This window comes from Canis lupus, chromosome 14, assembly GCF_011100685.1.
Source record: "Canis lupus familiaris isolate Mischka breed German Shepherd chromosome 14, alternate assembly UU_Cfam_GSD_1.0, whole genome shotgun sequence".
Lineage (NCBI taxonomy): Eukaryota > Metazoa > Chordata > Mammalia > Carnivora > Canidae > Canis > Canis lupus.
Window position 1 is genome coordinate 34,841,035 of NC_049235.1, and position 23,230 is coordinate 34,864,264.

Sequence of the window (23,230 nt, forward strand, 5' to 3'; positions counted from 1 at the left end):
GTGTCTGTAATTACTTTTTCTAAATTTCTATGGAGTATAGTAGATATTTCACAAAGCAGGGCAGTTGCCTTTGGGGATAAGCAAATACACAAGTAATGTTATGAGATTACCTTTACCAATTTGATTTGGGTAACTTTATTAGCATCTAAGTCAAGTAAGCAATCACAGGTCCTTTTCTCTTCCAGGTGGTTCAGCATGCTCTCGATAAGGCCAGGAAGGGGAAGACTTGCCTAGTGGTTGCTCACAGACTCTCCACAATACAGAATGCAGATTTGATAGTGGTCCTGCACAACGGGAAAATAAAGGAACAGGGAACTCATCAAGAACTCCTGAGAAATCGAGATATGTATTTTAAATTAGTAAATGCACAGTTGGTGCAGTGATGCTGTTGAAGTTAGCACATATTTTGATCTTTGTGTAATGCAAAGAAAATACTTAGTAATTATTTGGCATGCTTTGATCTCTTTTATTACATGTATCAATACCTGGAATCATGCTATTCAAGTACAGACATGTTCTGTGTACACAACATTTTCTCTCCAGATTTTTTTAAAGGAAATAAAATTTGCTAAACTCATGTAAGTGAGATAACGCCTGCAGCCCTCCTTTGTAAAAATGTTCTGATGTGTGTTTGTAAAGCAGTTTTCTACAAAATGAATCTGTTTTCTTGTCAACTTCTGCTATAAAATTGGGAATATATTCCAAGAGAGAAAAATTTTCCAATTAACTAAATTGAAAGATTTTAGTAAAGAGAGAGACGTAGTTGGGCCTGACATTGTAGGGAGAATGATTTTACTTTGGAGCTTCCAGCATTTTGTAGCACATATTAAAGCACTATGAGCAAGTCCCATTCTTCAGACCATAGGACTTTCTGTCTTAACCTCTCTCAGTGTTTCTTTTAATGAATACCTGCTATTTCCCAAAATTCTATTATATCGCTTTGTTAGGGAGATAAGGAGGATTACAATGTAAAATTTCTGGCAGAATTAGATAATTATCTTACAATTTAACAGTAAGTAAACTGCCTCACATGATCCATCTTGAAGATTTCATTATTCCAAGCTTTAGGTTTTGCAGAATAAATTACAGGCATATTTGTATATGAACACTTACTTATAAATAAAGTAATAATAAAACTAGGTTTATTACTGGTGAAACATTTAAAAACCCATCTTCTATTATGCAATCAAGTAACTTGTTTAAATTTTATATGTGCTTTATTTTATGTAATATATTATCTATAAGTTCAGCGTAAATAACAATATTGGTAAACTGAGTCTTATTTTCCATTTACTTAAATATGTAATTTCATCTAGTGATATTATCTCTATTCTTAATTGTATTTTCTTCCATTTACAGTGACACTTCCAGCTTCTCTAAAGTATACTCTGCCAATAATCAGAAATATTGTGAAAAAAAACTGAAACCATTTGTGCATTTTTGCCACTTTTTTTTTAAGTGGAAAATAAAAATAGGAGTGGGGGGTTGAGAACAGATCTGTTGTTTAGGAGCATTAGGACTGAAAGTCTGTGGCTACTTTTTATTTTTTTTGTGTGTGTGGCTACTTTTTAATTTAAATTCAATTTAACTAGCATATTCTGTATTATTAGTTTCAGAGGTAGAATTTAGTGATTCATCAGTTGTATATAACACTCAGTGCTCATTACTTCAAGGGTCTTCCTTAATGCCTGTCACCCAGTTACCCCACCCCCAACTCCCCTCCAGCAACTCTCATTTTGCTTCCTATGGTTAAGAGTCTCTTATGATTTGCCTCCCTCTCTGTTTTCATCCTATTTTATTTTTCCTTCCTTTCCTCTATGTTCATCTGCTTTGTTCCTCACATTCTACATATGAGCAAAATCATATGGTATTTGTCTTTCTCTGATTGATTTATTTCACTTAGCATAATACCATCTAGTTCCATCCATGTTGTTTGAAATGGCAAGATTTCTTTCTTTCTGATGGCTGAATAATATTCCATTGTGTTTGTCTATACACCACATCTTCTTTATCCATTCATCTGTTGATGGACATCTGGGCTCTTTCCATAGTTTGGCTATTGTGGACTTTGCTGCTATAAACATTGGGGTGCAGGTGCCCCTTCAGATCACTGTTTGTATCCTTCGGATAAATAACTAGTAGTGCAAATTGCTGGGCCGTAGGGTAGCTCTACTTTTAACTTTTTGAGGAACCTCCATACTGTTTTCCAGAGTGGCTGTACCAGCTTGCATTCCCACCAATGGTGTAAGAGGGTTCCCCTTTCTCTGCATCTTCACCAACATCTATTGTTTCCTGGGTTGTTAATTTTAGCCATTCTGACTGGTGTGAGGTGGTATCTCACTATGACTTTGATTTGTATTCCCTGATGCTGAGTGATGTTGAGCATCTTTTCATGTGTTTGTTGTCCATTTGTATGTCTTCTTTGGACAAATACCTGTTCATGTCTTCTGTTGTGGGTACTTTGCTATTATACATGGATATAAAGCTATTGGTGGTTTCTGCTTCCAGTCAGGTGGGGAAAAGGAAAAGTACAGTACTGTATGGATATGCTTAAAAGCCCCAGAGCAGGAGAACTTCAGGCTCCAATTCTGTAACCCTTCCTAGATTAGCTAATACAGGCAAACCTCATTTTATGGAGTTTTGCTTTATTGCACTTCGATATTGTATTTGATTTTTCAACCAGGCTCCACGCCCAATGTAAGCCTTGAACTCATAACCCTGAGATCAAGAGTCATATGCTTTACCAACTGAGCTAGCCAGGTTCCCCTCCATATTGCATTTTTTTACAAATGGAAGATTTGTGGCAACGCTGCATTTGGCAAGTCTATCAGTGCCATTTTTTAATAGCATTTGCTCACTTCCTGTCTCTGAGTCACATTTTTGTAATTCTCAAAACATTTCAAACTTTTTAATTATTATTATTATATTTGTTATGGTAATCTGTGATCAGTGATCTTTGATGTTGCTATTGTAATTGTTTGGGGTCACTACAAACCACACCCATTAAGATAGTAAATTCAATTGATAGATATGTGTTTTCTAAATGCCTCATGTACTGGCTGCCACTCCCCCATCTCTTTCCCTCCCCTCAAGCCTTCCTATTTCCTGAGACACAATATTGAAGTTAGGCCAGTAACCCTACAATGGCCATAAGTGTTCGAGTGAAAGGAAGAGTCAGTCACACATGGCTCACTCTAAATCAAAAGCTAGAAATGAATAAACTTATTGAAGAAGACATGTCGAAAGCTGAGATAGGCCAAAAGCTGGGCCTCTTGCACCAAATAATTAGCCAAGTTGAGAATGCAAAGGACAAGTTCTTGAAGGAAATTAAATGTTCTACTCCAGTGAACACACAAATGATAAAAAAGTGAAACAGACTTATGGAGGAAATTTTAGTGTTCTGGATAGAAGATCACACCAGCTACAACATTTGTTAAACCAAAGCCTAATCCAGAGCAAGGTCCTAACTCTCTTCATTCCTATGAAGCCTGAGGAAGCTGCAGAAGTTTGAAACTAGCAGAGGTTGGTTCATGAGGCTTAAGGAAAGGGGCCATCTCTATAACATAAAAGTGCAAGATGAGGGACACCTGGGTGGCTTAATCGGTTAAGAATCTGACTCTTGATTTTGGTTCAGGTCACAATCTCAGGATTGTGACTCTGAGCCCTACATCGAGCTCCATGCTAAGTATAGAGCCTGCTTAAGATTCTTTCCTTCCCTCTTCCTCTGCCTTTCCCCTGCACTTGCTCGCTTGCTTGCTTATTCTCTCAAAAAAAAAAAAAAAAAAAAAAAGCAAGATGAAGCAGCAAGTGCTGATATAGAATGTGCAGCAAATTATCCAGAAGATCTAGCTCCGATAATTAATGAAGGTGTCTACTAAACAACAGATTTCAATGTAAATGAAACAGTCTTATATTGGGAGAAGACACCATGTAGGACTTTCATGGCTAAAGAGAAGTCAATGCCTGGCTTCACAGACTGACTTTTGTTAGAGGCTAATGAAGCTAATGGATGACTTTAAGTTGAAGTCAGTGCTCCTTTGCCATTCTGAAAATCCCAGGGCCCTTAAGAATTATGCTAAATCTATTCTGCCTGTGTTCCATAAGTGGAACAGCAAAGACTGAATAACAAAAATATCTGTCTATAACATGGTTTACTGAATATTTTTTTTTTTTATTTATGATAGTCACACAGAGAGAGAGAGAGAGGCAGAGACATAGGCAGAGGGAGAAGCAGGCCCCATGCACCGGGAGCCCGACGTGGGATTCGATCCCGGGTCTCCAGGATCGTGCCCTGGGCCAAAGGCCACTCTTCCATGCCATCCATGAGGGCCAGAATTGACTTTTTCCAAACCCTTGTTCATATTGATATTTTGACTTCTTCCCATGTATCACAAATGTTCTTACTGGCATCTAGAATCATGAGTCCTTTCCAGGGGATTTTCCATTCCTTTGCCTAGATCCATCAGAGGAATCACTATGTATGGCAGCTACAGCCTTATGAAATGTATTTCGTAAATAATAAGACTTGAAAGTTGAAATTATTCCTTGAATCATGGGGCCACAGAATAGATGCTGTGTTGACAGACATAAGAACAACATTCATCTTATTGTACATCTCCATCAGAGCTCTTGGGTGACTAGGTGCATTGTCAGTGAGTGGTAATATTTTGGAAGACATTTTTTTTTTTTCCTGAACAGTAGGTCTCAACAGTGGGCTTAAAATATTCAGTAAACCGGGGATCCCTGGGTGGCGCATCAGTTTAGCGCCTGCGTTTGGCCCAGGGTGCAATCCTGGAGTTCTGGGATTGAGTCCCACGTCCAGCTCCCTGCGTGGAGCCTGCTTCTCCCTCTGCCTGTGTCTCTGCCCCTCTCTCTCTCTCTGTGTCTATCATGAATAAATAAAAAAAATAATAATATATATATAAAAAAAAGAGAGTCCATTGATTCAGCAAACTTCAGTATTGTCTTATTTTAAGAAATTGCCACAGCCACCCCAATTTGAGTAACCACAGCCTGATCAGTCAGCAGCCAAGCAAGACCTTCAACGAGTAAAGTGATTATTAAGCCTTGCTGAAAACTCAGATGATGGCTAACATTTTTTAGGAATAATGTATTTTTTTAAATTAAGGTATGTACACTTATGAGTTTTAAAAAAAAATAATGCTACTGCACATTTAATAGACTATAGTGTAGTGTAAACATAATTTTTATATGTACTGGGAAACCAAAAAATTCATTTGACTCACGTTATTGTGATATTTGCTTTATTGCGGTGATCTGGAACCAAACTCAGAATATCTCCAAGATATTTTTGTACCTGCAATGCCTACTTTCCCCTTGAACCTGTCAACACCAATCCCATAGTCATACTTACAGATGCCAATAAAACACCTTCTTTTCCAATTAATAGCCCCACCTAATTTTTATTCACATTTTATTACAAAATATTTATTTATTTATTTATTTATTTATTTATTTATTTATTTTTATGAATTTATTTTTTATTGGTGTTCAATTTGCCAACATATAGAATAACACCCAGTGCTCATCCCGTCAAGTGCCCCCCTCAGTGCCCGTCACCCATTCACCCCCACTCCCCGCCCACCTCCCCTTGCACTACCCCTAGTTCATTTCCCAGAGTTAGGAGTCTTTCATGTTCTGTCTCCCTTTCTGATATTTCCCACTCATTTTTTCTCCTTTCCCCTTTATTCCCTTTCCCTATTTTATTACAAAATATTTTAAAGAATGTTCCATGAGTAGCATTCTCTTAAATTCACTTCTCTCACCAGAACAAGCAACCATGCTGAGAACTGGTGTCCCAAACAGTTTATAAGGACCTGTGGGGTTATCAGCTGATAAAGCTGGAAAGTAAGTGGAGACTAGGTGCTTTGGGGATGCCACAATTTAAAAGTTTAAAATTGCTATACTGTTCTTAAAATTGTTTTAAAATATATCCTTTTAATTAAGACACTAATTTTAAAGTAATCAAAGCATCTTGTCCCCAAAATTATTTCAGTCAGCTATGGAATTTTTTACTTTGATGAGTTCAGGATTTTGAGGACACTTGTAATAATTTTTTCAAAATGAACAATCATTTATACACACATTATCAATTTTATAAGTCTATTTAATCCCTATACTTTTTCTTAAAGCAAGTGTTCTACAACTGAAAAAGAAGCTAAATCATGGATTGAGATTTTTATCTTTAAAGAAAAGAAGAAATGAGAAGGTACTTCAGCAGATTCAAATCTAATTTTTAAATTTTAAATCACTCATTAAACTCATAATTATCAAATAATAACATGTTTAGGTTTATAGTTCACAACTTGATATTTATTTGAGGACTTTGAGTAATGAACACCACAGTACTCATGGCACCAAATCAGCAAATTTAAGATGCATTATCTTCTTACAGTGCCTCAGATATAGTAGATATTCAATAAACTCTAGATGATTCAGTTTTTGAAGACAGTTATAGTAGCAGGTTGCATTACTGATATTAAAATGAGGCACACACATTTACTGAAAAGATGACCTGGTAGGCTGTAAATTATTTTTATTTCAACAACCACAACATGTCATGAGTATTTTCACGCATTAGTGATCTGTTGGATAGTTTACTTCTATTCTAAGCCAGCATAAGTCCAGAAAAACATTTTATTCCCATTCACATGACAATTTTAATTTTAATTTAATTAACTTTAATTAATTTTAGCCTTTTATTATAGCACATGAATTGGTTTATTTAATTTTGAAATAATTTGGTAATTAATGGTAGAGAAATTAATAAAGGCTTGAAAACTACTGTCTTCCAATGCCTCTATCCTCATTTTTTCCCTTTCAAGTTTCCCAATTTCCTTCCTTGACTAGTTCTTATGAGTGAATTTTTTTTTTTTTAATGAGTGAACTTTCTAATCAACCAATGATTTCACCTCATAAACCTTTTGGAATAAGAGCTCAGAATTAAAACAATGAATACATAGGTGGACACTAATGGGAAATAATTATCATACAGTAGGTCATATCAAAAGCACTCTGTGTATACTATTAAACTAACCCATTGAGTAGGCTAACAACAAGGTTATTAAGTATGACCTAATTTGACTTAATATAGAGCTAAGTTGACTTAACATAAAACACACTACAGCTTATTTTAAGGAGTGGCAAGATATAAAGTAGATTGGTTGGGTTAGTTATAGAACAGATGTGACACTGGTGTTTTTTTCTTTTCACTAACATCTGTGCTATACCTTATCCTTGTTGAACTGTTTATATTCCATGGGTACTCTCATTAGTGTTTCAATTATTTTAAGACTCAATGAACAGCTAGCTTTATCTCTTAGGAAGGAAAGGTAGTACAAAGGATAAAATGTGATGAGGGCTGAGGGCTACTGTAAAATATTAACATTTAGAGAATGACTCTTTGATGGATCCTGACCTCTGGTCAGATGCCTTCACTGTATTTTGGTCTTTCTAAGCCAGGTATTTACAGGTACTCTCCCCACCCCTTTTAAAACTAGTGCTTCATTCTTGTCTCTTATAACTGTATCCAATCCCAAAGGTAAAAGACAAGTAGAGGGCAAGGATGCTTAGCCAGGTTTAGATTGAGGTTAGTCTAAGTTTAGGCTATGAATCACAGCTGGCAGAAATCAGTGTTCTCCTAAGACCAGGAAGTCCTCAAGACCAGGCAATGTAGATAAAAGACTTCTATAGACATTTTAAATGTAGATAAAAGATATTTTTAAAAGATAAAAGACTCTTTGTAAACTTTTACAGATACAAGTATTGTGGGAAATTTGGCCCACAAGGAGAAGCAATTTGGCAATTGTACACTTAAGTACCAAATTATTAGGGTGCCTGAGTGGCTCAGTCAGTTAAGCATCTGCCTTTGGCTCAGATTATGATCTTGGAGTCTTTGAATCAAGACCTACATTTGGCTCCCTGTTCAGTAAAGAGTCTGCATCTCCCTCTCTCTCTTTCCCTCTACCGCTCCCACCCTGCTCATGCTCTCTCTCAAATAAAATATTTGAAAACAAACAAACAAATTATTTCAAAATTAAATTAAACCAAGTTCATTTAAAAGCCATAATTACATATATAAAAAAAGCATAGATCACGAAATATCTCTACATAGTCCCTCAAGTAACACAATTTGCCTCCTTTTAGCAAAACCACATTGATAAAGCTTGTATTACATTTCTATTGCTTGTTTCCTATTGCTGCTATAACAAACTACCATAAACTTGGTGAGTTAAAACAACAAAGGGGGCCCCTGGGTGGCCCAGTCAGTTAAGGGTCTGCCTTCAGCTCAGGTCACGATTCCAGGGTCCTAGGATTCAACCCCACATCGGCTTAACAGGGAGCCTGCTTTTCCCTCATGCTCTCCCTCCCACGCCCCCTGCTTGTGCTCTCTCGCTGGTCAAATAAATAAAATCTTTAAAAAACAACAACAACAACAGATTTACTATCTTATAGTTCTGGAGTCAAAAGCCTAAAATCAGTCTCTATGGGCTCTGGGGACAAATATGCCCCTTGTTCTTTTTCCAGCTTCTAGAAGCTTCCCATGTTCTTTGGCCTACATCTCTCTGATCTCTGCCTTCCTTTGCCACATTTCTCTCTGCCTTTGACCTTCCCTCTCTTATTCTTATAAGGTCCCTTGTGATTATGTTAGGCTCACATAGAAAATCCAGGATAATGGACCCATCTCAAGATTCCTAATCACATGAGCAAAGTCCTTTTGACATGTAAGGTAAAGTCTGTTACCTTCACAGGTCCCAGTAATGAGGATGTGTACACCTTTAGGAGGCCATTAATCAGCTTAACTATTTAAACTATCTGTTTAAACATTTGAATAACCTATTGAAACATTTATTCCATGTAGGCCAAAGAACATGGGAAGCTTCCATTATTCCATGTAGAAGATAATTTTTCAGATTTACATTAAGTTACAGCTCAAAGAAAACCCTGAAAACATCCAGTCCAACATCATCATTATATATTGATAAGAGAGCAGAAACATTATCTTGCCTCCAAGCACTTGCTTTTTCTATCACAGCATATCACAACCACCTATCCTCATCGCTAGTCCAGGATTTGGAATGTGTTTATCTTTCTCTCTTTACTTTTGCTTCTGGATTCTGCTATTGCTATTCCTTTACCCTAAGACTAGACTTACTAAATAGAAATTTATACTAAGTTCTACTTTCTTAACCATATTCTCTTTCCACTAAATAGCTTTATGTGCTAGCAAGCAAAAACAGCATCTTTCATACTGCAAATATATGAGCTTTCACACACTTATGACCCAGTGCACTTTTGAATTTTCCTAAAACCATTTTAAACTACTGCTTCTAATGAGCTAATATTTTTTTTAATTTTTCACATAGGTATAGGACAAGCACTATATGTACATTATCTCATTAGTCCTCATATCAATTTTATAACGGCATTTATTATCAATATTATCTTTCTTTAAAGAGAAGAAAATTGAAGCTTAAAGAAATTAAGTAACTTGTTGAGGCTTGGACTCTAGGATTCATACCCTTGCTAACTCCAGAGCCTACAGTCCCAGTCACAACCCCAAGGACTTCTGTCTACAGTTAATTGGGGAAGATGGCTAGCTGAATGGAGTGTGGTCATTGCTCACATTGGGAGTACATGAAGTCATTGGGAGGGAGAAGCAGGATCTCTACAGGGAGCCTGATGTGGGACTCGATCCCAGGATTCCAAGATCATGACCTGAGCCAAAGGCAGATGCTCTACCACTGAGCCACAAGTGGGGCACTTGACAGGATGAGCACTGAGTGTTATGCTGTATGTTGGCAAATCGAACTCCAATAAAAAAAAATATACCAAAAAAAAAAAAAAAAGTCATTGGGAGGATTCAACCAAAGTCAGGGCAGCAGTTACACGGCCAAATAAAACTGACTAACCATGCCCTAAAAATACTCTGTACATCCATCCACACCCTTGGAAGAACACTGAATTCAGCCCAAGGTATGAGATCTGTTTTTCTTTTAGTATTTATTTATATGTCTAAGTATTATGGATTTGGACACTTCTTACACGGGAAAAATTGCAGAAATACTAGAATTCCAAGCAAAAAAACAAATTTAAAGAGACACACTTTTTGGACAAAAGCATAGTATCTTTGATGATAATGTCTGTGGAAATACACTAAAAATCATCGCTAATGTAACTGAAATTGTTGGGCATGTTTTCTTAATGATTTATACTTAATTATCAAGGTTCAGCTTAATCATACTAAAATGTTTTTCTTTTTAACTGCTTGAGTATCTATTTAGAGAAGAAGTTTATTTAAATTTCAGAAAAGCAAAAGTTGGACAATTAGGTGTGAAAAATTATAATGAATGCAATTACTGTTACATTATTAGACTGATGGAAAGAATGGTCTAGTAAACTGATCTGTGTTTTTGTAGGTATAAATGATGGAATGCTATTCTTCATGAGCCAAGTAAAGTTTGTTATTGAATGGAGGTATTTTGTTTGATCATCAACTTTACTACATCACAGTAATATAATACATGGCTAAAATATTTTCTGCCCAGTTGAAAGTCAAGAAAAGAGTCTCAGAAAAGGATTGAAGTTGTTAAATTAACCACAACATTCTGGACAATTATGAAGCAAAAATGAAAAAAAAAGAGTGAGAAAGAAAAAGAAAAACTAAAGAAAGAAGAAAAAAATATTTGAAGACACTCAAATGATAAAAAAGAAAAAGAAGAAGAAATGTAATATGTTCTAGCAACCATCTTAGTAATGGAAGGGAAAAATATTTTACCATCATATCCTCAGAAAACCCACAAAAAAGAGGTACAAATTCCAATTAAATTCCTAGTTCCACAGCTCCAATTCAGGCAGAATTACACCTTTGCCTACATTAGTTTCATGAATTCCTTTAGTTCCTGATTTCCTGGAGCCCTGAGAAGAGAAGGATTAATAAGTGACATATTAGCCAGAGAAAAAGAAAAAAAGAAGGAAAAAAAAGGCTTAGCTTTCACAGATGGTTTGTACAAGGACACCAAAGGAAGACAGGAGCAAGAGTGGAATCATCAAGAATAACAGCAAGGTCAACAGGATTCCCAAGTATAGAGAAAGGAGAAACTCTCCAAAATTACAAAAAGAAGGTAAATGTGTTCCATTATAAAATGGAATGCTCCTGTTATTAGTAGTAACAATAATAGATCAATAATACAGTATCAATAATACTTAATACAGTAGTAAGTAACTACTAAGAGAAGTTTGCTTTCATTGAGCACTGATCTGCTGGGCACTACAGTTGAGCCTTGTAGGTCTTAGCTTAGACACTTCGATACATTCTATTATTATTCAAATTTTACTGAGTAAGGAAATTGAGGCACAGAGTAATTAAGGACACTTCCCAAGGTCAAACACCAAGTAAGTGACAGAATGAGGATTCGACCCAGGAAATCTGATTCCATCGCCCATGCTCAGCTAACCCACTATCCCACTAGGATGGAACTGGAAATGTAAGGTACTTCTGAGCTATTCACATAGGAAACGACTTGCTATTTGCCTCCTCCTTACACTACAAAAATATAAAGGTACATGGTTCCTCTTTGGTTAACATTCTGATGTGAAGCTGGATGTTTTTCTGCCCACCCACACTCTGAAAAATTCTTGTACACAACCCAATTACAATTTGGAAGAGTTAGAAATACAGCTGTTCCAGCAATAGCACATCTTCCCCACGAGCCTTCAGTCTTCCCCTGCACACACCATACACACACACACACACACACACACACACACACACACACACAGAGTGTATGGGAAGATTAGACCCTGGTATCTACATAGATTGTCTCTCATTGTTGAATCATCCCTGCTATCTTTATTTTCAGGGTGTTTATCATAACTCTTTTGTTCCACTTGCAACCCACTTGCTGATGCATCGTTCCTTTCTTTGGTTAAGATAAAAAAAGATCTTGACAGCTGTATCATGGAGAAACCAAGACAGATTTACAAATGTAACTGAAAAAAGCAGTAACCTATGCATTGAGTAGTGTTGGCTAAGGTGGAGTCATCAAAAGTGGTTCAAGGTTTGCTTAAATAAACTGAGGCTACTACTCATACAAATGACTTTCCAAATATTCTAAAACAAATGCTGCCTCAAGTAATGAAATTGTTTTAAAGCTGAAGTTTTGAAATTTAATGATGAACTATAAAATTCTACATATTTCTATATTGGCAGAAGGCATTATGATATCAACTTAGAGAAAATTAAAACATTTGGAGAAGCCACTACTAAATTATATCACAAACCCAGCATATACATAACAAACAAGGGAAGTACAAATATCATAAAATTTTGATTATATACTTTGAAATATGAAGGACAACACCCCACCCCTCGTCTTATATGTTTCAAATTGCTCCTTAGGTAAAATTGTAATCTTCACATTGTAAAACTGAAAACTCTACATTCTGAAAGGGAACAGTTAACCCTTCTCCTTTCTTCATGTTAATTTTTATCAATCTAGATGACAGAACCAAAGATAAAAGACACTTTCTTTGATTTATTCAAGTGAAAATCTTCTAAAATGTGTAACATTTTTTTAAGATTTTATTTTTTTAAGATTTTATTTATTCATTCATGATAGACACAGTGGGAGGCAGAGGGAAAAGCAGGCTCCCCACAGGCAGCCGGACATGGGACTCAATCCCAGAATTCCGGGATCATGACCCGAGCCAAAGGCAAATGCCCAACCACTGAACCATCCAGGTGCCCCTAAAATGTGTAAATTTTAGTAGCGCATACAAACTAAGGATTCAAGAGTACACTTCCCACTCTAAATTTAAGGTCCATTTATCGGCATCAAAGAAGTGTTGAGATGAGCATATTTTTAAGATAAGATATATAGCCTGCATCAGAGTCTCAAAGGAATTTGTTAACCAAAAAACAGCCAAAAAAAAAAAAAAAAAAGTTGAAAAACCTTGTTCTAGATTTTAAAGGAAAAAAAAATATCTTTAACTATAGAATTCATGAAAAAAAGTTATAAGCTTGAGCATGGATAGAACAATTAAGTCCAGTAAATGTTCACTTATTTCCTCTGTTGCACTACAGTTTTAAAAAGGCACAGGCTCTAGTCCTCATTGTTTTGGTCTCTTTTTAGTGTGTTTGGAAATTTCTGTATATAGTTAAAAGAAAGAACTGTTACTTTTCTAAATCAATTCAGCACCATCAGTGAGCTCTCTTAGTTTGTTATATACAACAGAATATTTAAATTTACTTAATAAGTAATTGTATTTGGATGACAAACTAAATTAATCTCTGTCCCCATGTAACAATTTGACATGCAAATACATTGGGCTTAATTCCTGGTAAATACATATATACTCCATACCAAGGTGAAAGTTATTTTAACACACTCTGAGCATTTTAAAATTATAATACTATTGCCTACATGTTGTTAAATTATTAAATAGTTAATTTTAAAGTCATAAGGGCAGGATGAAGGGTAATTATTCTTTTCAAATCATAATTTTTCTCTTAAAGAAAGAATTCAAAGAATATTTTTCTTTTGTTTTACAATTATAAGTAAGTTCTCAAATTATGACTGTGTTTCATGATCATACTTAAGGCTCATTTTTAACCCAAAGTACTGAACACGAAGTAGGCATCCAGTATTTGATTTGATTTTTTTACTTTTTGAGCAAAAGCAAATATATCATTTAGAATACCACTATAAGATACTGTTGTCTATAGTACAAATTGAAGCTATATTAGAGATATGATGTATGACCAATCTACTCGCCCTCTTCTTCCCTTCCACCCTCCAACAACTCAAGAGTTTAAGACTATTTTTTTTAACATTTTATTTTTAAGTAATCTCTACACCCAATGTGAGGCTTGAACTCACAACCCCGAGATCAAGAGTCATGTGTTCTACCAACTGAGCCAGCCAGGTGCCTCAAGAGTCTAAGACTCATTAGTGGTTGTATTTAAGCATTTCTTTCAAGTGTGAATGTGTATGTCACCTAGGTATGACAAAACTTTAAGCTTTCTAAAGAATAATTCTCATATAGAATTATGTAAGAAGCTTAAAAAATGTAGAATTAATTAGTAATTGAAAATAGACTTTATGCTTAGACACTATTTCTCCAATGTCCATAAAATATTAAAATTTTAAAATAGATCTTTTTGTCCAGCTACCGCAGCTCATTCAAATCAGAGTTCTCTATGATGACTATGAATGAATGAATTCTCTTTAAAGGTTAGTTCTGTGGCTTCATGCAGCCAGCAGCCAAACATCTGGCTAATTCAGTTAATAAACTATAAATATTTTTTTTGGTTATCCTATAAAATTATTTGTTTAAAGATTTTATTTATTTAGAGAGAGAGTGCACATGCACACAAACAGGGTGAAGGGGCAAAGGAGGAAAAGAGAGAGAATCTCCATCAGACTCCTCCCCAACTGAGGCAGGGCTTCATCTTTGCGACCCTGACATCATGACCTGAGCTGAAATCAAGAATCCGACACTTAAGCAAATGAGCCACCCAGGGGCCCCTATCCTATAAACTCAGTGATTGATCATTTTTACTTATCAACCAGTTGCAGCTAACATGTTGAAATGAATCTATATTTTTGTACCATGTGACAGTGCAAAACAATGTCCATTCTTAGTTGGGAAATAGAACTGTTTGTTTTCCCAAAATTTTTCTGTAAAAGGATAGCATAAATAAGGTTCCATTCTGCCTACTTCCTGTTGTTAATCCAGTACTAATAAAAGGAAACTGATTTTCCAATCCCAGTTTAAGGAAACTATATGGTTTGAGGGCTTGAAGAGACTTCCTGCTTCCAGAGCCAGCATTTTCTCCCAGAATATTCTCCATTGGCCCAGACCATCTGCTTCATTTTGCCATCAAGTGGACTCATTCAAAAAAGGGTATAACCACAGGTGGTGCCTGGGCAGCTCAGTCGTCAAGTGGCTGACTTCAGCTTAGGTCATGATCATGAGGTCTGAGGATAGAGCCCCAGGGAGGGCTCTGTGCTTAATGGGGTCTGCCTGTCCCTGTCCCTCTCCCTCTCCCTCTGCTCTTCCCCCATTTGTGCTCACTCTCAAATAAATAAAAATGTTTTAAACAAACAAAAAAGGGGGTGCCTGGGTGGCTCAGTGGTTGAGCATCTGCCTTTGGCTCAGGTCATGATCTCAGGGTCCTGGGATCGAGTCCTGCAACAGGCTTCCCACATGAAGCCTGCTTCTCCCTCTGCCTCTGTATTGCTCATGAATAAATAAAATCTCAAAAAAATAAAATAATAAAATAATACAAACAAAAAAGGATATAACCATAGAAGGACAATTCACAACCAAAAATTATAATGGCAGGGATCCCTGGGTGGCACAGCAGTTAAGCGCCTGCCTTTGGCCCAGGGCGTGATCCTGGAGACCCGGGATCGAATCCCACGTCAGGCTCCCAGTGCATGGAGCCTGCTTCTCCCTCTGCCTATGTCTCTGCCTCTCTCTCTCTCTCTGTGTGACTATCATAAATAAATAAAAATTAAAAAAAATATATAATGGCAAATAAACACGTTGAAAAAATTTTAGGAATCTAAAATTTGCAACTCAAAGCAATACTGAGATTTATTATTTCCTTATTAATTGAACAAAGATTAAGAATTCAGTGCATTTAAAGCTGGTTCTTTCAACTACCATTTCCTGGAGTATAAACTGAAGTATAAACTGGAGTATAAACTGCTACATACTTCCAGGACAGTAACCTGGTAATCTCTATCTAGAGCCTTTATTTATTTATTTATTTTTAAGTTTTTTATGTATAGGGATCCCTGGGTGGCTCAGCAGTTTAGTGCCTGCCTTCGGCCCAGGGTGTGATCCTGGAGACCCGGGATTGAGTCCCACATCAGGTTCCCTGCATGGAGCCTGCTTCTCCCTCTGCCTGTGTCTCTGCCTCTCTCTTTGTGTGTGTCTCTCATGAATAAATAAATAAAATCTTTTTTTAAAAAGTGTTTATTTATTTATTTAAGTAATTGCTACATCCAGGTGGGGTTTGAGCTCACAATCCCCAGATCAAGAGTTGTATGTTCTGACTGAGCCAGCCAGCCACCCCTCTATGCAAAGCCTTCAAAGTGTTCTTATTCCTCAAAAATTCCTTTCTCCTCTAGTATCCTAAGGAAATAATCAGAAATTAGAACAAAATGTGCATAAGGATGTTCAATTATTTGGAAACAACTAAATACCCAGTATTAGGGAAGTAGGTAAAATTTTGATATATGTGGCCCATATAGTATTTTACAACACATAATTTTTAATAGTAAGAGAGATTTATTTTAATGTTAGTGGGGCAAAAAAACACATTATACTCTTATATAGAGAGGTAAGAAAAAATCACATCAGACAAAAGATTATAAATAAAGACACAATTGTTACATCTCAGAAGTAGGATTAAGATAATTTGTTCCCTCTGCTTCACAATTTCTTGTACTTTCTAAAATATCTCCTGTGAGCATCTAATTGCCTCCAAAGAAATGAATTTTAAAACTTTAATTGGGGGATCCCTGGGTGGCTCAGTGGTTTAGCACCTGCCTTGGGCTCAGGACGTGATCCTGGAGTCCCGGGATCAAGTCTCACATCGGACTCCCTACATGGAGCCTGCTTCTCCCTCTGCCTGTGTCTCTGCCTCTGTGTATGTGTGTGTGTGTCTCATGAATAAATAAGATCTTTAAAAAAATGTAATTGTAATGGAAAGTATTTGGATTAAAATGCAGGTAATATGATGCGACAAAGTTGCAGTTGTTTGTGAATGCCTCTCTTAAAATTCAGAGGGGTAGCTATGTTTTTATATTTTAAAACATCAATTGGTTTTAGAAAACAAAATGAAGGACAAAAAAGTAGAATGGTTTGTGGGAACCTACTAACAATTTTTCAGGGAATGTTCATCAAGCCAGCCTCCAAAATAAGTTTTCCTAAACTTCTCACTTACCAGTTTCTCTGAACTCTCACAGTAATAACCGTAATGGCTAGTGAAAGCAGAATCTAAGAAGTGGCTACTTTTTAAGCGTTGGGTCCTTGATAAGTTATCTGCTTATGGACAAAAGACTGTATATATTATTTTTAATGATAGATCTAATTGGTATGCGTGGCCTGTTAATTTTGTTTCTACTTTATGAGCTGTGTGGAGACAAGATGGATAAACCTTGAATGCCAGGTTCATTCTCCCCCTCAACCTCTTATTAGCCTGTATTGTATACAAGCTACACAGAATTTTACCTATTATTTCTGGGGATAATCACAAACAATAATTATGAGAAGATAAGAAATTATTAGGAAAATTAACAGCAAAATGAACCACAAGAAGAACTATTATAGTAAGAGAAAATATCATGAATAACTGAGTGGATATTACCTCTATTTCTTATAGCAGTGTTTCCACAAAAAGAAAAACAAACTCTCCCAGGATGGAGAAGTTTAACATTTGGGGATCCCTGGATGGCTCAGCGGTTTAACGCCTGCCTTCGGCTCAGGGCATGATCCTGGGATCCCAGGATCGAGTCCCTCACTGGGCTCCCTGCATGGAGCCTGCTTCTCCCACTGCCTGTGTCTCTGCCCCTCTCTCTGTGTCTCTCATGAATAAATAAATAAAATCTTAAAAAAAAGAAAGAGAGAGAACTTTAACTTTTGATTCTTTAGTTAAAGTTTATGAAATACCCAGCAAGGGAATTTGATACACAGTAATGCTGCTACAACTTATACATGATTTCTAGAAATAATAGATGTCCATGTTTGTGCAGGTTAATTAAGAGTTAAGCCAGGAGAGGGGTGTAAAGTACCTAGGAAATAGAATTTACATGAGCAAAATTTAGCATAGGCTCTCAACTGCAAGAATCTAATGAGTAGAAATTAGGATTTTTTAAAAGATACCTCCTTTTTAACAGCTCTAATATTATAAAGAAGTGTGGAGATAATGACCAGCAAACATCAGCATAATAATGCTTTCTTGATAGCTAGCTAATATAGTATCTTAAAATGCAGGATAGAACTAGTATTGTAAATGTGTAAGGATAACTCAGAATGAAGCCAAATGAGCTGAAAAATAAGAAACACAAAGGAGTCATAGGAAAATCAATTTTATATTTTCACCCTGCAGGTAACAAGTAAATCCTAATTTCATTATGTTCTTAGCATTTTCATGAATAGGCATGAGTTATTTTTTTATATTGTCTTTTTTTTTTAAGCTTTGCCTTTATGGATACATAAATTTCATTTGAAAAGAAGAAAAATTAAAAATCAGAACTTCCAGTTAAATTTGAATTTCAAAAAAACAACAAATCATGTGTTGTAAATGTTTCATGGGGCATACTTCTATTAAAAAGTCATTTGTTGTTTATCTAAAATTCAAATTTAACTGTGTATCCTATATTTCATCCAGCAACCCTAGGTATGGTAAAAATATATTCTAAATAAAGAATACTTTCCTTTTTTTTTTTTTTAATGAAACTCCTTATAATCTTACTTAGGACAAAAACCCATGCAAATGTATTGCTCCTATAGGAGATACCTGTGTTTAAAACAAGAAAAAAGACAAACCATTAGGTTTTAAAGCTTTTTATACTCTGACAAACTAGTTCCTTAGCAAAAAATAATCCTAAAATCTAACTTGAAAAACTATGGTGGGAATAAATAGAGTCACTGGATTACTTGTATTTTGTAGTTACTACATTAAGGACAATAACAATGAGTAAATAAATCATCCTAAATTGTAGAATAAAAAATAGGTCCAGGCTACAAATAAAACATTGCTAAGAATAAATTTTTGATAACTTGAGGTGAAACTGTCAAACATTCAAAATTTAATTTGATGCTTCCATACATGGGGAAAAAAAACTTAGCTAGTTATGTCTTCTGATATTTTAATTAACTATGAAAGAAATAAAAAATTTCATTCTAAGAAACTATACATCAAAGGCATATCCCTGAGGAATAGCTCTCTATGTAACTTACTCTAATGTAGTCTCTGCATAGGCAAGCTGACCAAAGAAGTTCAGCATCTTCCTAAACTATATTTTGCCACTGACTGACGTGCCATGCAACATCTGTTGCCTTTCATTCTCTATTTTTTAAAAATTATATACCAATATTGATTTCTTAGGTTCGACAGATATTACCATAGTAATGTAAAATAATAACAATAGGGAAAACCCCAGAACTCGCGGTACTGTTTTTACAATTTTTCTATAAATCTAAAGTTATTTCAAAATGAAACGTTTACTTTAAAAAAATGAAGTAAAAAGAACCATGCCACTGCTTTTGGACTATAAAATAAGGAGTACTAAAACAACTTCACAGATATAAACACCATTTCTTTGCAACAGGGGCCACTATTATACTCCTCTTATGAAACTAAAATTTTCTCTGCAAAACAACAGATGGAATTTTAGGAACGGAACACTTCACCGATTCTGATTTTCCTGGATATATATATATATATATTAAAACACTCAAGTAAACATATCACTAAGCAAAGTATGTTCACATTTAATAATTTTATCATATGCTAAATAAATTATATCATATGCTCTCTACAAAGTATATGCAACTGAAGAATATATGATGTTTTTTTTCCCAAAATATTTACAAGGTTGTTTTACTGCTCTCTATTGATTACTATTACAACATTCAATTGTGATAATGAACTAAAATATGTCACTATTGAAGGCATAGAAAATAAAATATATGAGTACCTTACCCAAACTTAATTACTTCAGTTTTAAGCCAAATAGTTATTTATTAAGAGAAAGAGCAAAATTTAATTTGCCTCACAGTATAAAAGCTACTGAATTGTTGCCTACAAGAACCTTATCAAAGTTGGGAGCAATATAATTTAATGTTATTAAAGTGATGATTTTTCTCTAAATAGAAACTTGGTGTTTTTTTTAAATAGAAACTTTATGTATCCATAGACAAATTATGTTAAAGAGCATTTTCATAACATAATATTTTTAAAATATCACTAAATCAATGTGAATCTCTTTTAAATACGTTTCCACCTGCCACCAGGTACCCCCTCCCTCACAAGGACCATTGTTGGTTAAATTGAAAGGAGAAAGAAACTGCTTATGAAAAAAAAAAAGCAAAAATAAGGGATAGGCATGTAGGAGAGAAATGAAGCATTGATCACTGTAGAAGAATGAGCACAAAACTTCCTGAAATGATAGGAAACCTGATGATAGGGTACCTGCATAATTAGGGACATTAAATTGGGTGCAAAATTGCACAGTACAAATCCTTTACTTTCAGTTGAACTACACAATCATCTGAACTCTAGGGGGGAAAAACATCTACTTTCTTTCTTCTATTTCATTGCTTAAAATGGAGTGACTAAAAACTTAAAGCTGGAAGGATCAGTTCTCTCAAAGATGTAAAGATAACCCTAGGTGAATTAGTGAGGTGTTTTTTTTTTTTCAACATTCACATAGAGTACAAAGTGAAATGAGCATAATGTAAATCAACTCATTGTTTAGGCCCTTTCAAATTAGTTGCCAAAAGAAAAGTGAAAACTTGATAAGCAGGTTCCAATTTCTATGTGTTGATTTAGAAATCTTAAAGCTTGTGGGAGCTTAATTCATTTAAAGAAAGAAATTTAAAGAGAAGAAAAGTAAACAAGGAAAATGCTATGCAATGAAACACTGATGTGAATGGGGTAGAAAGGATTTCTTTTAAAAAACAAAACAATAAAGAGTTCCATTGTGCCTTTAAATTACAAATTTAGATTTCTTATAGTTTGAGTCTGATTTCCTTTTGAGCATCAAAATGTCATCATCCATTTCAATATTCAAACCGTTGATGTTGTTTCTTAGTATCTTGGGGGGAAATTAAATAAAAACCAAAATCTTAAAAAAATTCGTTCACATTTTCTAACAGGTAGATGACTATTTTGAATAAAGCCGCAAAGGCATTTTTTTTCTTTTAACTTGCCCCCCATGAAAAGTCCATTTCCAAACTTGCAATTAGATAGTTCAGAGCTCTGATTGCAGCAGCTCCCAGTCTTGACCCTTTTTCTCAGGATTCAAGCAAAAAATAAGTGAAGAGAAATGGCAAGACTAAGTTCAGATATTCAGAGACAAGTCCTAGGTCGCTCCTCTTTCCAGGAAACTATGGTCCCAGGTTTCATCAGTGTGTACTTTGTCTTAATAGGAATACTATTTAATCATCAAAGCAAATATTTTCTAACCTTCAGATAGAAGATCTTTAGTAGACCTATTTTTTAAGTATTTTTAGATCACAGATACATTTAAATGATAAAAAATGTGAGGACAAACTGCTTTGCAGGAGTGAGAAAGGTGAGAGCAGGAGAGGACTATCATTTGCACCGAGATCTGAAAGACACTTGTAGCTTACTTGAGAAGCTTCATTTAGCATTGAGCCAACGGGGAAGTTCTGTTCCTGGTGACAGCGCAGTGGGAATTCCCACTCCAACAACCCATGAAATGTTACTGCATAATTATTCACCTTCTGAGACCCATTAGAACTTATCAGTAAAGAAAGAAATTTAATTTAAACTCACCCCTCTGTGCTAAAGAATGACTGGGACATGAGATCAAAGCGCAAAGCTCTGTCCTCCAGTGGTTTGCAACACCTAGGCACAATAGGGTGAGAGAACGAGGCATTCCAGCGCTTCCCGGCTTTCCGGACCCCGGAGAGAGGGGTGGGAACAGGGGCTCGAGTCACCGGCTAGTTGGAGGGAGGAGGGTGGTGGCGGCTCCAGAGGTGGTCGCATCAAGTATATCCTGGAGCTTCTGGCGGCCAGAATGTTTCTATCCGAGGCTGCAGGGGCTGGGCTGGGCACCCGAGGCCCTCACTGCCCCTGCCTTACCCGCTACTGGGAGAGGCGTCAACTGAGCTCTGGATTTAACCACAGGCGCGACGAGCCTGCAGCCGCCGTACCATTCGCAGGTGTGGGGCTCTGCGAACACCCTGGATGTAAGCGACGAGGAAGATGCTTGCGGCGCAGCAGCAGCACAGGCTGTCTTAAGTATATAGAGACGGTGCATGCATAACTTTCGCTTGCAGCGTACAACGTGCAAGCCAAGGATCCAAACCTGTACGATGAGGTCCTAGAGGCGCCTAAGAGAGGAGGGGTAAAGAGGCTTCCTGGGAACCGGCTCCCGTCCTCAGGCCGCCTTGGAGCTGCAGGTACATTCTCCAAGGAAAGCCCTTTAAATAAAGGGCGTTCTTGTTCTCCCTTTCCTTCAGTTGTCACCACAATATGGGGCCTGGAGGATGTTGCTAGCACTCCCCAAATACCTAGCTGCCCGAAGGGTCAAGAAGCAAAGAGGGAGAAGAACACTTGAGAGAAGTTGCTGGGGTTTAGGTACAACACAGTAAAGAAAAGTTCAACAGGTACAACGATTGTCCTCTCTCTCGATCTATTTCTAAATCTATAGCTACCGACATATCTTTCTCATCTATCATCCATCTATCATCCATCTAAGGCTGCTCGAAGGAGTCAGTGAGGGGGCTCTACTGTTCCTTGATTCCCGAAATCAAAAAGGGCAGTTTTTGCGCAGCCAATCAGACTTGTCTTTGCTTCCTTTATGATAGCAGCGTGGGTAAAGGTGCGGGAGCTCCTTGGTGTGCGTCTGGCAAACCAGTGACACAAGGACAAGGCTAAAGCTTCCCGCGGAAGGAGGACGCCGCGCTTGGCTGAACCCCGCGAGGGGGGGGGGGCGGGCGCGAGTGAATGCGGCGGTTCGGCCCAGAAAGGAACACCGAAGGCGACGAAGGGCAGGCAGTCGTCGCTAAGGCAATCGTCGCTAGGACAGTCGTTGCTAAGAGAAGTCCAAACACGTTTGGGGAGGACGACCTGGGCCCGTCCTCGCCGCGGGAGGCCCGGGTGGCACAGGCGGGACGGAGAGCCAGCCCCCCCCCCCCAGCCCCCGGGGCAGGGGGAGGCAAGCCACGAGGTGCAGGCGCTCGCGGATGCTGAGAACGGGGAGAGCCAGGGGAAGGCAGGCCGTCCTCCACCCCTACTCTGGCCTACTCGAGCGTCTTTTTGGAGCGGGGAGGTGGGCTCGGGGAGGCTCACCGCCGCGATTCCCACGGTCGGCTCGCGCGGGCCGGGTGGCGGCGGCCGGGCGGGCGCTGGGCGGCTGCAGAGCGAGCGCGGGGCGCACGGGGGCGCTCGTCGTCCGCGCAGCCAGCGGAGGCGCCCGCCACGTCTTTGTGTGCACGG

The 23,230-nt window shown here is 37.1% G+C and overlaps 1 protein-coding gene and 2 long non-coding RNA genes across 4 annotated transcripts in view; 2 read left to right on the forward strand and 1 right to left on the reverse strand.

Moving 5' to 3' along the window:
• The window catches only part of ABCB5 (ATP binding cassette subfamily B member 5), a 186,681-nt gene extending 186,095 nt beyond the window's left edge, over window positions 1-586 (forward strand). Inside the window, exon 30 of the mRNA XM_038557071.1 lies at window positions 186-586. Within this exon, the coding sequence (XP_038412999.1) occupies window positions 186-383 (198 nt within the window). The 3' untranslated portion in view covers window positions 384-586. The remainder of the gene's footprint in view (window positions 1-185) is intronic.
• Window positions 1-22,717, reverse strand: part of LOC111098793 — a 43,419-nt gene extending 20,702 nt beyond the window's left edge. For both annotated transcript variants that reach the window (XR_005369527.1, XR_005369526.1), the window contains exons 1-2: window positions 21,563-22,717; window positions 111-284 (exon numbers count right to left, since the gene is read on the reverse strand). This is a non-coding gene — a long non-coding RNA (uncharacterized LOC111098793). The remainder of the gene's footprint in view (window positions 1-110; window positions 285-21,562) is intronic.
• LOC119866665 lies at window positions 5,649-17,574 on the forward strand. Its single transcript, XR_005369528.1, has 3 exons — window positions 5,649-6,229; window positions 10,440-11,144; window positions 17,420-17,574. It is a non-coding gene; the product is annotated as an uncharacterized LOC119866665 (long non-coding RNA).
• Window positions 22,718-23,230: the final 513 nt, after the last annotated feature.